At 49.2% G+C, this 14,248-nt stretch overlaps 2 protein-coding genes across 2 annotated transcripts in view; both read left to right on the forward strand.

Annotated features, from left to right (window-relative positions):
* Positions 1 to 386: 386 nt before the first annotated feature.
* Positions 387 to 8,590, forward strand: Patl2 (PAT1 homolog 2). Its single transcript, XM_057781748.1, is given in 15 exon segments — positions 387 to 402; positions 1,137 to 1,348; positions 2,547 to 2,627; positions 3,393 to 3,502; positions 3,966 to 4,027; positions 4,244 to 4,407; positions 4,770 to 4,890; positions 4,979 to 5,076; positions 5,262 to 5,315; positions 5,423 to 5,556; positions 5,682 to 5,841; positions 6,314 to 6,454; positions 7,926 to 8,017; positions 8,466 to 8,556; positions 8,558 to 8,590. Coding segments are annotated over 15 exon segments (1,569 nt in total).
* A 2,856-nt stretch (positions 8,591 to 11,446) lies between these two features.
* Positions 11,447 to 14,248, forward strand: part of Spg11 (SPG11 vesicle trafficking associated, spatacsin) — a 66,123-nt gene continuing 63,321 nt past the window's right edge. Inside the window, exon 1 of the mRNA XM_057780220.1 lies at positions 11,447 to 11,710. Within this exon, the coding sequence (XP_057636203.1) occupies positions 11,517 to 11,710 (194 nt within the window). The 5' untranslated portion in view covers positions 11,447 to 11,516. The remainder of the gene's footprint in view (positions 11,711 to 14,248) is intronic.

The following is a 14,248-nucleotide window of genomic DNA, read 5'->3' on the forward strand; positions in this document are numbered from 1 at the left end:
CCTACGTGGGAAGGACAGCAGCAGTCACGTGGTGGGTGTCAAGCAACAGGATGTCACTGTACACAGACAGTGGCTGGTTGTCGTCTTCCAGGGCCTAGCCAGATCCCTACCGTCTGTCCCTCCTTGAGGCTGAGCTGGTCGGGTGGGAGGGAGGAGGGTGGGGGCTTATGCTTATTTGAGACCTCAGACTCTGACTTCTTGAAGCCTTGGGTCAGTAATTCTCTGCCCACCGTGCTGAAAGGAGACCATGGACGTTTTAGGGGCCAGCCCATCCTTATCGAGGAAGAGAGGGTCTCTGGGTCTCTTCTCCGTCCCAGGTTTCCCTTCTAGAGGCTTCTCTATCAGTGAGGGACACAACTGACAAGGAATCCCACCAGGCTGCTGAGATGAAATATCTTGAAGGTTTTACCACGTGGGCCGAGTGTCTACAGAAAATGTCCAGAAGGCCACAGGCAAGAGGTACACACCAGCGTGGTTAAGAGACCGGGCGCAGTACCGTGACTGAAAGCTCTGCAGTGGCTAGCTAGCTACTGGGATGGGGTTGTCTGGGCTTTTGTTTTCCTTGCTGCTGTGGGAAAACTATCAGCAATGCTGTAACAGCACTGTATGACTGTTTGTAGGCATGTGGTGTAACGTAGGGAGCATACAGAGTTAAGTTGCACGGAATGGGGACAGCTGAGATGAGCTCATTTAAAGAGGCAACAGAAGGGCTTTTTAGATTAGGAAGAATGGGTGGAGAAAGAGGCCTGTGGTTTCCATTCAGACCACTGAAGTGATTCCTGGGCAGTGAAGGGGTTTGGTGTCTAAGTGCTGCTCATGCTAACGGCAGCTCGTTTGGGAGTGTCCTGGGGCGGAGCTAAAACAGCATGGTGTTCAAAAATGGTTCTAGAGCCCAGTGGTAGAGGCAGGTGGATCTCTGTGAGTTCGAGGCCAGCCTGGTCTACAGAGCTAGTTCCAGGATAGTCAAGAATACACTGAGAAACCCTGGGGGGAGGGGGAAAGAAAGAAAAGGAAAAGAGAAGAAAAATGATTCTAGAGATGGCTTCTGAATGGAGCTTCTGGTTAGCATCAGCTTGTCTAGATCAGAGTTTTCGCACCATTAATACAGCAATGTCTCTCTCTGTCTTCTTCCCCAGGCCTGCACTTACACCAGGGGCCAAGCAAGTTCTCTGTTCCCCTGGCTCCTGAAGAAGGCTCAGTATCTGCCTTCCACCTGGAGAAAGTGGAAGAGGAGAATGAAGAGGAAGATGTGTGTTCAGATCAGGCCCCAGATGTGGAGGAGGAAAGGAATGATCTCGGGGATCCAGCCATCCTCAGTGTCATCCAAAATACCCAAGTACCACGGCAGGTAGGGCTGGAGAGAGCGGTCCTGAACGTCCACGTCCTTCACAGACTGTCACTCAGGAATCCTCTTGTCGCCTCTGCTGCTTTAAGACCCGTTTTGAGTTACCAGTGTTTATTTCAGATATGACGCTGAGCTGGGGCTTTCTCCTTCTCCTTCCTCCTGTCTCCCATTGACGCTTCTGCAGCTGTTCTTTACCTTAAATCAGGTCCGAAGCCAGGTGCCGTGGTGCACACCACACCTGCAGTCCTAGCACTAAGACTCCTGAGGAGGAAACAGAAGCATCATGACCTGTCCTCAGTCTGAACTGCATAAAGAGACCCAGGCACAGACAGACAGACCGGGGGTGTGTGCATGTACTCTCTCTCTCTTTCTCTCTCTCTCTCTCTCTCTCTCTCTCTCTCTCTCTCTCTCTCTCTCTCTCTCTCTCACACACACACACACACACAAGTGTGCCCTAAAATCAAACAAGCAAAAATCCACAAGGCTGGGGCAGGAGGCCACTCAACTGGTACAGGCCCTGCCTTGCAAATGTGAGGACCTGAGTTCAGATCCCGGGAACACATGTAAACCCTGTATACAGCAGTGTGTCCCTGTAATCCTAACCAGTGCAAGATGGGAGGTGGGGACAAGAGGGACCTTAGGAGCTAAGGCCAGCTTGCTCAGCTTTCCCAGCCTATGTGGCCAAGTTCCAGGCCAATGAGAGACCCTGTTTCAAGAAAAAGGTAGAAAAAGCCTGTAGACCAACACCTGAGGTTCCCCCTCTGCCCTTCACACTACACACAGCCACACACATGCATGTGTGCCTCCAAGTTCATGTGGACGCAAAACCCCGCAGGGTCCTGTGTCTCCCATAGATAGCCACCCGACTATTGGTACGTCCCTTTTGTTTTAGCCTTGTGTCTTGGCAGGCCATGCCTCGTATGTGATCCCTTACATTCACACAACCAGTGGAAAAAGACAAGGACTTCCAGTATAAGGACTTGGCCCTCCTGCAGCCTACCCCTAAAACGTTAGCCCTCTTCTCAGGAGGAAGAAGGAGCCTGGCGCATTTGGCCTTGAGGATGAAGGGGAAGGCCAAGTTGTTACTCTCCCAGCTGCTGAAAAACTGACTTTGCTACCCCAGCCTTGCTCCCACGAAAACAAAAAGCAGAAGACAGTGTGGGGTCCGTTCGAATCTGGCATTTCTTCCTTTCTGTTCCAGAGAGGCCTGCACGGTTCCTCTGGAGCCGAGGCCCTTGGTACCCTGGGGATGTCACAAGCCTCCTTGCATTTTCTGTGCCAGGTGAGTCGAGTCGAGTCTCTGTCCTGTGAGGAGGTGACTGAGTGACACAGAACATTTCCATTCCTGGAAGTGCTGAATGCCCCTTGCTTGCTTCGTTATATTCAGTCTACCCTTCTCCTTGCCCTGGAGAAGAAGCGCCCAAAGTGAGGCGTTGGTATGGGGTGGACAGCCACACCAGGCAGAAGAGCTTGGTAAATGACAGGTGGTGCAGGATGGCCTTAATAAGTGCTACGGGAGCAACTGTTACTCATACAAAATGGGACACGCAATAGATTCCCACTCCGACATTATAAAATATCTCAGCAGATGATCAAGTACTGAACTCAGGGGCAGCAAAGACACCGACTGCCCATGAAGTACTTAATAGTGTAAGAATGGAAGACTGGGAAACCCCGTAGGGAGAGCTATAAGGTAACTGAGCTCTGCTGAGGGCTTGGGTGAGGCAGGAAAAAAAATGCTAAGAAGCCTGCCCTCAGTAGCTGAAGATAGAACACAAAAGCAGAAGGATGTTCAAAAGCATCCTCCTCCCCCATCCTCAAAGACGGAAAAGGCATCTCCTAGGAGGTGGCAAACTGTCAAAGGCAGGAAGCATGGTCTCCACAGCTGCCTTGAGGGTTTTGCAAAACACTGGGCAAAATCACTGAGGGGAAAAGGCAGGTGAGCAACCCAGAGGGAAACGACCTGAGCAGAGGCAGTGTTCACTCTTCTCTCAGTGGAGTATCCCCCGCTTGTCCCCTGGACTATCTATGGCCAATTTCTTTCCAGCCTGCATTCTCAAGGGCCAGCTTCCCAGGCCGCCACGTGGGACCTCACCAGCCTTCACTGGATCCTCTTCTGTCCTACAACCCACTGACCCCATGGCCCCCTAAACTCAGGTACCAGGGACAGGCTGCACAATGAGGACAGGCTGAGTTCCTCCCATAGGTCATAAGACATGGTGGCCAAGGACCACCTCCATTACCTTCTATCAGTTGCCACAGAAAAACACTTAGATACACTAACAAAAATTGGAAGCATAGTCCAGTCTCTGCTCCCTCACAGCTGAAGAAGCAGAGCCCCGAGGGATTAAAGAAGAGAGGTGGGCTACCCCGACAGATTAGGCCTTGCTAACAACCATGCCAAAAGGTTGCCTATTGTGCCTAGATTGTTGGCAGTCAGATTGCAGAGAACCATTTCTTGGGATGAGGAAATGAGGATTGTGTTGTTTTCTGCTTTTTGTGGGGGGAGGTATGTAAACGTACAGGACTGCCTTAGATTTTACTGGAGTTTACCCGGTGAATGCATGGACAGTTGGGGTGCAGGGCAGAAGTTTTCCCACTCAGCTGATTTCCTTTTAAGCCTTCCCAGGCATCTGACGCAGCTCCACCCTCAGCACCAAAGGATCCTACTGCGGCAGAGGAGTCAAACCGTGAGGTAAGGCCTAGATGAGAAGCAGGGCTGAGGGGAAGCAGTCTGCACGTATACCGGGTATTTCCTGTGACTAGCCATCTTCCCCCACTGCATAATGGTACTCCATCACTGTTGCCCAACACTGCACCTTTTCCGGTCCTTCCAAGAACACTCCACTGCCTGCTCACATCACCTTGGGAAGTCACAGTGGCAGGACTTGCCTAAAGGGATGTTTCTGCTGGCTTGAAGTCTCCTAGCCAAGAAGCCTTGGTCTCTGAAGCCAGACACCTATGCTAACCTCATGACCCGAAAAGAGAAGGACTGGGTGATAAAGGTGCAGATGGTTCAGCTGCAGAGTGAGAACCCTCGCCTGGACGATTATTACTACCAGGTGAGCTCCCGACCCCCCTCGTCCCACCTTTAGACCTTGGCCAGATGAGTTAGGACTCCTGGACCTTGTGACCCTCACTCCAACTCCTAGGGGCCACATCTGATTAGGTGCTGGCACAATCACTCCAAGAAAGAACCCATCTTCCTAAAGTTAGTGTTCCAAGCCCCTTCCCTCCTTGTCTCCTACACTTTGGTCTAATGGAGTTATCGACTCTTTCCTAAATACCCAAGGCTGGTCTCTCCATCCTTTTGAGAGGTTCCCATTTCTACCCTGGAAATGTGGGCCTGTCCACATCTGTGCACTTTTGTGAGCCTTCAGGATACTTTATAAACACCTACACTCTTTGCTCCCTGGACCCTCAGGAGTACTATCAGAAGCTAGAGAAGACACAGGCAGACAAAGAGCTGCTTGGGCAGAGGAACAGGGCTGAATCTCTCAAGCTGGTCACGCCTCACATCCAGAAGGCAGAAGTTTATGAGTCAGGTAGGGCCAGACTGCTGGCTTGGGCTGGATATCTGGGTGCAAGGGTGTTCCTGTAGAGAAGCATGCTCCTCCTGGCTCTCTTATGCAGTGGTACGAATTGAGGGTTCCCTGGGCCAGGTAGCTGTATCAACATGTTTTAGCCCTCGCCGAGCTATTGATGCCGTATCTCATGGAACTCAAGAGCAGGTAGGAGAGTGTGATCTTTCTAGAATTTTACCTGCCCCTGTTGTCTAGAATGCATTTGTGTTTGGGGTTTAAACACTCTTACATTGTGACATATGGATGAGGAAGCAGCGCGGGCAGACTTTGTATCTAGCCCTTTCCAGCCGCACTGACGGTGTGACTGACAGCCAGGAACCCCTTGTGCCTAGGATACGGGAGCTGCAAGCAGTCAGAGGCTCCGAGTACTCTCCCTGATTGAAAAGGTGAGATAAGCTCACTGAGAGATGGATGCTCTTGACTAAAATTTTAAGGATGGGCTATTGCTCAATTAACCACCTCTCCCCCCTCCCCGCCACTGTCAAATTCCCAGATGTTCCTTCAGTTGCTAGATATCGAGGAGGGCCAGAATGATGGGTTTCCACAGCTCTACCACTCGGGGAAACAGAGCAACCAGGTGGAGAAGCTCTTTCAGGCCTTAAAGACCCAGGGGCAGGACAACCTGGAGTGAGTATGAGAGAGTCCCACCTTAGCCTCAGAAGAGGAGGCTCAGCGGCTGTGGGGGCTGGCTGCTGGCATGAAGCTTTCTTTCCTGGCACAGGTCTTAAAACACTCTCCTCTCTCCCCTGTAGGGAGACAGCAGATAGCCTTCTGCAGGTGCTGTCTGTGAGGAAAGGGAAAATTCTGGTGGCTCGGCTGCTCCCCTTCTTACCCCACGATCAAGCAGTTAGCCTTCTCCTGTATATCACCTACCATCTGCCTCTCCTGATCCTGAGGGACATGGCTGACCAGGTACTGCAGCAATGAGTGGCAAAGAGGGTGGTCTCGATGGGTTTGGGGTCTTTTCCTTCCCCTATTTCCCCTCCCTTCATAGAGATGCCAGCAAGAGATAGAGTAGTGTGCTGCCCACCCCTCAAATAAGGAAGTTACAGAATGAACAACCATAGCAGCAGCAGATCATCTTCAGGTATGATGAGAGAGGAAAGTAGGTGAGCGGCCGTGCAGGTATGAGTGCGCAAAAGAGGAAATAAGGGTCCTCTGAGGAGGGGTGAGTCTCGTCGGCGTCCTATAGAAAGCCACTGTAAAATAAGTCAGTATTCTAGGACTCCATTAGGAATAGAGAGTCATGAGCAGTGGGAGGCCTGGTGAGGACCTGGACCACGAAGCTGTGTACAGCCCGTCAGCCAGGGAAGGAACTGGAGGTAAAGATAAGGGGATAAGGCTGTGGTAGAGTTGGGAGAGATGCTTAGTGATTTTCTTGTAGGCTCTACACATTTTATTCAAACCTCTGGGAAAATACATCCGTTATTTGACCTTCCATCAGCTCCTCCATGGACTTCAGGGTCTAATGTTGCTCCCCCCTGGCACCTCAGAGCGGCCAGTCTCTGTGGTGCTTCAGAATCAGGTAATATATCTGGGACACTTTTCTTTCCATAGATGGCTTTTTGTTTGATTTGATTTTTTTTTTTGAGACAGGGTCTCATATAGCTTAGGCTAGCCTAGAACTCTCCAGCTAGCCAAGGATAACCTTGAACTCATGACCTTTATGTTGGCATGTGCCACCACGACAGTCCTCCCATAGATGACTTCTCAATGGCCTACTAGAAATTGTAAAGAGGATAGTCTTATCTCTACACAAATTGTATCCTCAATAGCACTTCTCAGTGTCCAGGGAGAACTGGACATGGTCTACTCCTAGTATGCAGGAAGCTGAGGCAGAAGGACCATGAGTTCAAGATCAGCTTAAGCATCACAGGGAGGGTTGGGACACCCTAAACCTGTCTCAAAACTTTCCAGGGAGCGCAGGATTATCTGAACATAGCTTATTAAGTACCAGGTCCTTGGTCCCACTCCCAGGAAGATAACAAGGAGCTGTGTGTTTCCTCTCTCTGTTCTCTTCCTTTCCCCATCTCTTCTCTCCTTTTCTTTCTATACCGTCTGGCACTGTTGCATCTCATTATGTGGTGAGACTTGTGGCAAATGCCACAGTGGAAAGGCCGTGTGGTACAGGACTTCTTACCTCCTGGTATTTAGAAAAGAGAAGTACACATCTTGACTCAGGGGGTGTGGCTCCGTTGGTGGAGTGTTTGTGGGGTGTGCACAAAGTTCTGGTTTCGGTTTCTAGCACCACACAAAGCGAGGTTGGTGGTGCATACTTGAAAAGAAAATAGAAACGAGGGTATCAGGGTTTCAGGGTCACGTTTGTCTTTGCGGTGAGTTAAAGGCTAGCTTGGACTATCTGAGATCTCTGTGTGGCGGTGGGGGGGGGTGCCACATATTTGTGATGGAATCCCTGTGACTGCTGGTGGTAACTGCTTCCACACCAAAAGTCTTTTTATTGTGTACCCTTTAGAGAAAAAAAAAATGGAGGCATCCCATGTGTTTATAACATTAGTTTTTTCTTCTAAAGAAGAGATAAAAAGTCTTTTCTTTGTCCTGAGCATCCAAATAAGTGACAAATTAGGCACTTCCCATAGCATTGAACTCTGCCCCCAGTCCACAACAGCAAGTCTGTAAGTATTGCCGCTTTAGACTTGACAGACTGTGTTCATAACTAGTGAATTCTCTTGTGCAATCTCCTCTGTAGCTCTCTGCTGAAGGTGGTACTTTTGAAAGTGCGGCCCACAGACTACCGACTCATTCCTCATCTACTGACTGACATCCCCCCCCCCCCCATTTAGTCAGCTCTCAAAGGCTTGTGGAAAGTTCAGGGCAGTGAGTTCTTTTTTAGCTGTAAAATCTGACCACTCTTGTGGCATTGGTCTCCATCTGCACACGCAAGTCTATCCTTCAGGAGGAAGCCAGCAAAACCAGAGAAGCCCAAAATGCCTAGGTGACCCCCTTTTGTGTCGAACTGTCTATTCTATCGCTCACAGTTTGGGATATCTCTGCTTTATGCCCTGCTGAGTCATGGAGAGCAGCTGGTGTCCCTGGATTCTTCCCTCCAATCCAGTGACTGCACAGCCTGGTAAGAAGGCAAAGGCCTTGTCAATGTGTTCCAACGGTGTGCAGGGCAAACCCTACCAAAGAGATCCTGAATAGCATATTCGAGGACCAGGAAGGAAGTTGGGCAGAGAAGAAGACATCCCAGAACTGTATCTTCTCCTGGCCCCACAGAGTATCCTACAATGTTGGTTTCCCATGGGGAACAGGGTCATAGTAATTAAAGAAGATACATTTTTAGAGTCAAACAAACCTGTCTATTGGAATGTAACTTTGAGACATTTCACCTGCTACTGTTTCTTCATCTGGGAGTGGTGCTTTTAACTCCTTAGAGTTATTAAGATTAGATAGGCATTACCGGGTATGTACCAAATGCACGCGTGTCACCTCTCAATTGCTGTCTCGGATGGGACCAGTGGCTGCTGGCGGATGCGGTTTTCTGAATAGTACAGCAGCTCTCTTCCGTCCCTCAGGACAGACTTGGTGATTCTCGTTGCGTGGGAGATATCTCAGTTGCCCACAGCATCCCTGGCAGAGCCTCTAGCCTTCCCCAGGAACCTGCTTCCCCTCTTCTGGCATCACATGGACAAACAGCTAGTGCAGCAGCTGGCAGCCAGAATGGAGTAAGTGCTTACAGGAACAGTCACAGCCTTGTCTGGGTCTGTGGATCCAGTCTCGGAGAAGCTGTGAGCATGGACAGTAATGTGCTTTAGACAGAGTTCTATGGGCCTGTTCATGGTAACACATGCCTTTGATCCCAGCACTTTGGGTCAGAGGTGAGTTTTAGACCAACCAGGGCTATGTAGTGAGATATGAGACCCCAGTGAGATGGCTGAGCAGGCAGACACACATGGAAGGAGGCAGTGACTCCTAAAAGTTGTCCTGTGACCTGCAAATGTTCACTGTGGAGTGTGAGTGTGTGTGAGTGTGTGTATGTGTGTGAGTGTGTGTATGTGTGTGAGTGTGTATGTGTGTGTGAGTGAGGGTGTGAGTGTGAAAGTGCGTTCATGTGATAGTGCATGTTTGAGAGTGTGCGTGTGTGTATGTGTGTGTGAGTGAGAGAGTGCATTCATGTGAGTGCATGTATGAGAGAGTGCGTGTGTGAGTGTGGGGAGAGGGGTGGTGTGAGTGGGTGGGTTCCAGTGGGTGGGTGCAAGTATGGGTGGGTGTGAGTGTGTGAGAGAGACGGTGTGTCTTGTGTGCGTGTGAACAAGCATGTAAACATAGCAAAACATTAAAAAGTCAATCTAGACCCTCGTGTATTTGTGGAGTAACCAGGCTGGACTCATTGGGGTCCTTCGTACTGTTCAGTCAAACCTTTGGTTTATTCCCAGTGTTTGGTCATTTGTAAGTACTATTTCAGAGCAGTAATTTGAAAAGTTCAATAATTCATTCAAAAATAGTTGAAAGATTATTTCAGAATATCAGGAATAGGCCGGGCGGTGGTGGCTCACGCCTTTAATCCCAGCACTTGGGAGGCAGAGGCAGGTGGATCTCTGTGAGTTCGAGACCAGCCTGGTCTACAAGAGCTAGTTCCAGGACAGGCTCCAAAACCACAGAGAAACCCTGTCTCGAAAAACCGAAAAAAAAAAAAAAAAAAAGAATATCAGGAATAACACAGAGATAATCTCTGTCCTCAGAATTTTAATGAGCCAAGCATGAATTAAACCATAAATATTTGTAAATATGGAATTGTTTGCAGTTAACTCTTGTTCTCTTTTTAGGCTTGCCTGTATCTACTGATTTATTAGTTCTTGAACTTATGTGTGAGAAGCTGAAATCTCAGAAATGAAACTACATCACATCACCTTCCTACAGTGATACAGTCCAAGCATTTCCTATACTTTGTTATGTTGGAGGACCCTGCCATATTGTCATAACCCTTCTTAAAAGCTAAGTGACTTGCCTAAAATTAAGGCATTACTTTAAGTATAATTTAAAAAACATCAAATGATATGTTGAAACTTGCTTGTAAGTTTAGAATTACAATGAAGACCATTTTTGTGAGTGTGCCAAAATAAGGGGCAAGGCCTTGTTATATGTAATAAAAATGTAATCTGGAATATTGCTTCAGTGTGCCAGATTTTATGTAAACCAAACAGTCGAGCTAAGGCTGAGAGATTTGGATGTAAGCATCTTCCTGGGCTTGGTTGCGTTTCGTCAAATGAAGTCCTGCATTCGTCAAGGAACACTGGAGAACCTTTCATGCACCAGGCTGGGTTCCAGGTAGGAGGATAACAAAGATGCACAAGTCTCTGCTATGTACAAGATGTACGTAGAGGCTGGGCAAGAATTGACAGAAACTATCAATCAGTCGTAAATACTGTCAGGAAACAGGATGGTTTGAGAGCGACTGGAGTGGAGGAGGCTTTAGATTGGATTGGCTAGGACGGTGCTTTAACAGGTTGCTGTTGAGTCAATCCTCAGACTGTGGAAGTGGCCGCATTACCAAGGCTAAGCGTTGAGACATACCCCTGAATTCCTGAGTAGCTAGACGGCCGGGGAAGGAGCCACAGGAGTCCAAGACCTCCAGGGAGCCTTTATCAAATAAAAAACTTGGCAAGGTACTGTTGTTCAGTTTCTCCCAAATGCCTTTCCAACACGTCTCAGCGCTCTCCCCCTTTCTTTTCTATATTGGATTGTACGTCCCTGAGTGAGCCGCTTCACTCTGTACTCAATCCATCTGTTTCAAAGGATATCATTTGACTCCAATATTCATGCTAACCTTCATGCTTGTAAGGAATAGAAAACTCAGTGGTGGAGGTGTATTGGTTTGAGAGGTCGGCACCCCCAAACCGTGCAGCTACGTAGCCAGGGGTCCAGAAAAACTCACTATGTGGGGTCTGAAAAGCAATTTTTGTAGGCAGGGGCTGGCGAATGCTTTTTGGGTAAAAAAAAAAAAAAATTCTTCAAAACTGCCTGGTGGGAGATAAATCAGGTGGCTTGCTTTTGCAAACTCTGAGCTCCAGGGCATCTGATGGGAATGGCAACTTTGCAAAATTCCGTGGGAGCAGATTTCTTGAAGCCCGGGGGAGAAGGGTGGGCTCTGTTTTGTGCCCCTGTTTTGTTTTGTTTTTAAGAGGAAATAGTTCTTTAATTCTAGTCTATTAAAGAGTCCTTGCTACCAAGAACCGCATGACTGTTGTTCCAAGCAATTGCACAAAAAGTGACGAGGGGCCAGCGACTGGGTTTTAAAGAGCAGGCATCAGTCTCAGAAAGCTTTGGTAACAAGCACAGCAGAAGCAATTGACAGGAGTTGGCGTTTATTGACTTGAGCTGAGAGAGGAGCGCAGGTGTGGTTTCACGAAGTCTGCTTAGGCCCGCCCCCACCCCCAAGCTAAAAAGACCACAGACGTAGGACCGCTTTGCAGTTCAGGTGACAGTCATAAGGCACAGAACACCGCGCATGCCCGTGACGCACGCACGCGGGCGGCCGGGCGTCTTTCCCGGAAGAAGCACGCGGGCCGGGATGGCCGCTTAACCGGGGCCCGGAAGTGCTGCCTCTTCCCGGCTGTGCCGGGGCCATGGAGCGGGTTCTGCCTGTGCTGCTTGTGCAGCTCCCTGCCGAGGAGACGGCGCAGCTCGGAGCGCGGGCGCAGCTGCACCGAGAGCAGGAGGCCCTGGGGAGCCTGACGGCTGCGGGCAGTCTCCGAGTGCTCTCCCTGGCGCCGGGCAGCAGGGGTGAAAGCAGCTGCTGCCTCCAAGGCCCCTTTGGGCAGTAAGTGCTGCGGGACAGCTGTGCGGTGCGGGAGGCGTCTGGACCTTGAGCTGCTCCGGCCGCTCCTGAGTGGGAAGCCTGCGTGCTCCCCGCGGCGCGGGTTGGTGGGTGAGGGGTGACAGCGGGGGAATCACCCCAAAACTGTGAGCCCCATTTCTCTAGGAACCTTTCCCATCCCGGGGCGAAATGCTCACCTTGTTGCATCTCCCTAACTCACTCTCTGGATGGGTCCCAGTCCAAGAGCTGTTTCTTTAACTTAAAACAAATTGTTACAGAAAGGAGTACTAAGCCTGCCTTTCTCCCCCCACCCCCTTCATTACGTAGCCCAGGCAGCACTAAAACTTGGTACATAGACTAGGCTGGGCTCGAACCTACAGAGATCCGCGTGCCTCTGCCTAAACTACCACACCTGACCTTGTTTAAAGGTGCCAGTTGAGCTGGGCGGTGATGGCGCACGTGTTTAATCCCAGCACTTGGGAGGCAGAGACGGGAGGATCTCTGTGAGTTCAAGGCCAGCCTGGTCTATAGAGCAAGTTCCAGGACAGGCTCCAAAGCTACAGAGAAACCCTGTCTTGGGAAAAAGAAAAGAAAAAGTGCCAGATGATCTGGCTTATTTCTAAGTCATTTCAAATATCCATTTTTGTTACGGAAATGTTTTCTTGCAAAGATAGCCCCACTCAGTGCACGTAAGTGCCCTGGGGTCACTGAACTATATCCCAGTCCCACTTTTAATGTATTTGATCACAGTCTCCAGGTAGCTGGTTTGCAAGTCACAATCCTGCTTTACCCTTTCTAGTGCAGAGATTACAGCCTCCGTCTCCATACCTGCATGCCTGCTGTTTCTTAAGCACGAGGTTCCCATGGACCGAGAAGATAGACAGTTACAATAATGTACTACTTTCCATTTTCATAAATCCTATCCAGGGTGGACAGTCGGAATCATAAAGTTTAGGAATGCCCGAACTATATGCTGACATTTTTAATAGTGGGAAGTATTCTAGGACCAGTCTGTGTGAGACTGTAGAGCTAAGAGATATCTCACTTTAGAACCTCCAACTTCTGTGACAGCTGTGTACACACAAGGCAAGTTTGGTAAATCAGCAAGTATTTTACCCGCACCCCTTGAATAAAGCCTTGTCTGATAAGGTCTCACAGTGTTCTCCCTTTGGGATAGTGCAGTGCCTTTAAATAGTTTACTTTGTTTAACCTTTTCCAGGGTTGATATTTAGGTTATTTCCCAAATTTTCAGTGTAAACAGAAATTAGGTGTTTGTAAAAAAGAAATAATTCCTGTTATTTAAAAGGCAGAAATGTGCCGGGCGGTGGTGGCGCACGCCTTTAATCCCAGCACTCGGGAGGCAGAGGCAGGCAGATCTCTGTGAGTTCGAGGCCAGCCTGGTCTACTAGAGCTAGTTCCAGGACAGGAACCAAAAGCTACGGAGAAACCCTGTCTCGAAAATCAAAAAAAAAAAAAAAAAGGCAGAAATGTGAACTGTCGGTCTTTTCCTTTTGGGGGAGAAGAGGGGTTGATTCAAGACAGTGTTTCACTTTGTAACCCTGGCTGTCTTGAAACTCACACTGTAGACCAGGCTGGTCTCCAACTCACAGAGAGCTGACTGCCTCTGCCTCCCGAGTGCTGGGATTGAAGTGCAAGTCTTTCTACTAAGGACCTAATAGCCACCCCATTTAATGTAAAATTTACTACTGTAGAAAACAAAGCTTTTAAAGAAGTTGAAACTCTCAGAGGGTGCCTCATCTCCTCGAACTGCGTTGTTTTCAGAGTGGGCCCTATTGACTGCTTTTGAGAAAGGGTCTTTCTCTGTAGCCCAGGCTGGCCTCAAAGTCTCGGTCTTCCTGTCTCAGCCACTGAGCAATGAGATTATTGTTGAGCCACCACATCTGGCTCATGTGTACTAGTGATAGTCTTGCTCGGTCACTTAGGCTGTCCAGTTCCTGGGCTCCAGAGACCCTCCTTCCTCAGCCTTCTGAGCAGCTAACAGGTCTGTGTTGCTATGCCTGGCTTGGGTCATTTCTGTATTTGTTTGTACATGTATGCGAATGTGTGCATATGTACGCTTGAAGGCCTGATGTTGATATGGGATATCTTAGTAGATTGCTCTCCACAATGTATTTTTTAAATTTTATAAGTTTTTGGGTGTGTGTGCACATGCTCGTGAACCCGTGGTGCCGCACAAATTGTGGAGGTCAGAAAACAGCTCTGTGGAGTTGGTTCCCTGCGTCCACCTTCACATGGATTTCAGGGATCCAGCTGAGGTTGCCAGACTTGCGTGTGAGTGCCTTTCCCTGCTGAGCCATTGCTGGCCTTCCACCTCACTTCCAGAGGCAGAGTCTGTGTCTGAAAGGAGGAGCTCACAGTATCAGACTGATCTGAGCTGCTAGCTTGTCCCCAGGATCCCTTGCTTCTTCCTTCTGAGTGCTGGTATTAACAGGTGGCCAGGCTGCCATGCCTGCCTGGCTTTTATGTGGGTTCTGAGTACCCAGACTGCCATTCTCAAGCTTGTGGAGCCATCTCCTTAAC

This window comes from Chionomys nivalis, chromosome 9 (genome assembly GCF_950005125.1).
Source record: "Chionomys nivalis chromosome 9, mChiNiv1.1, whole genome shotgun sequence".
Taxonomy (NCBI): Eukaryota; Metazoa; Chordata; class Mammalia; order Rodentia; family Cricetidae; genus Chionomys; species Chionomys nivalis.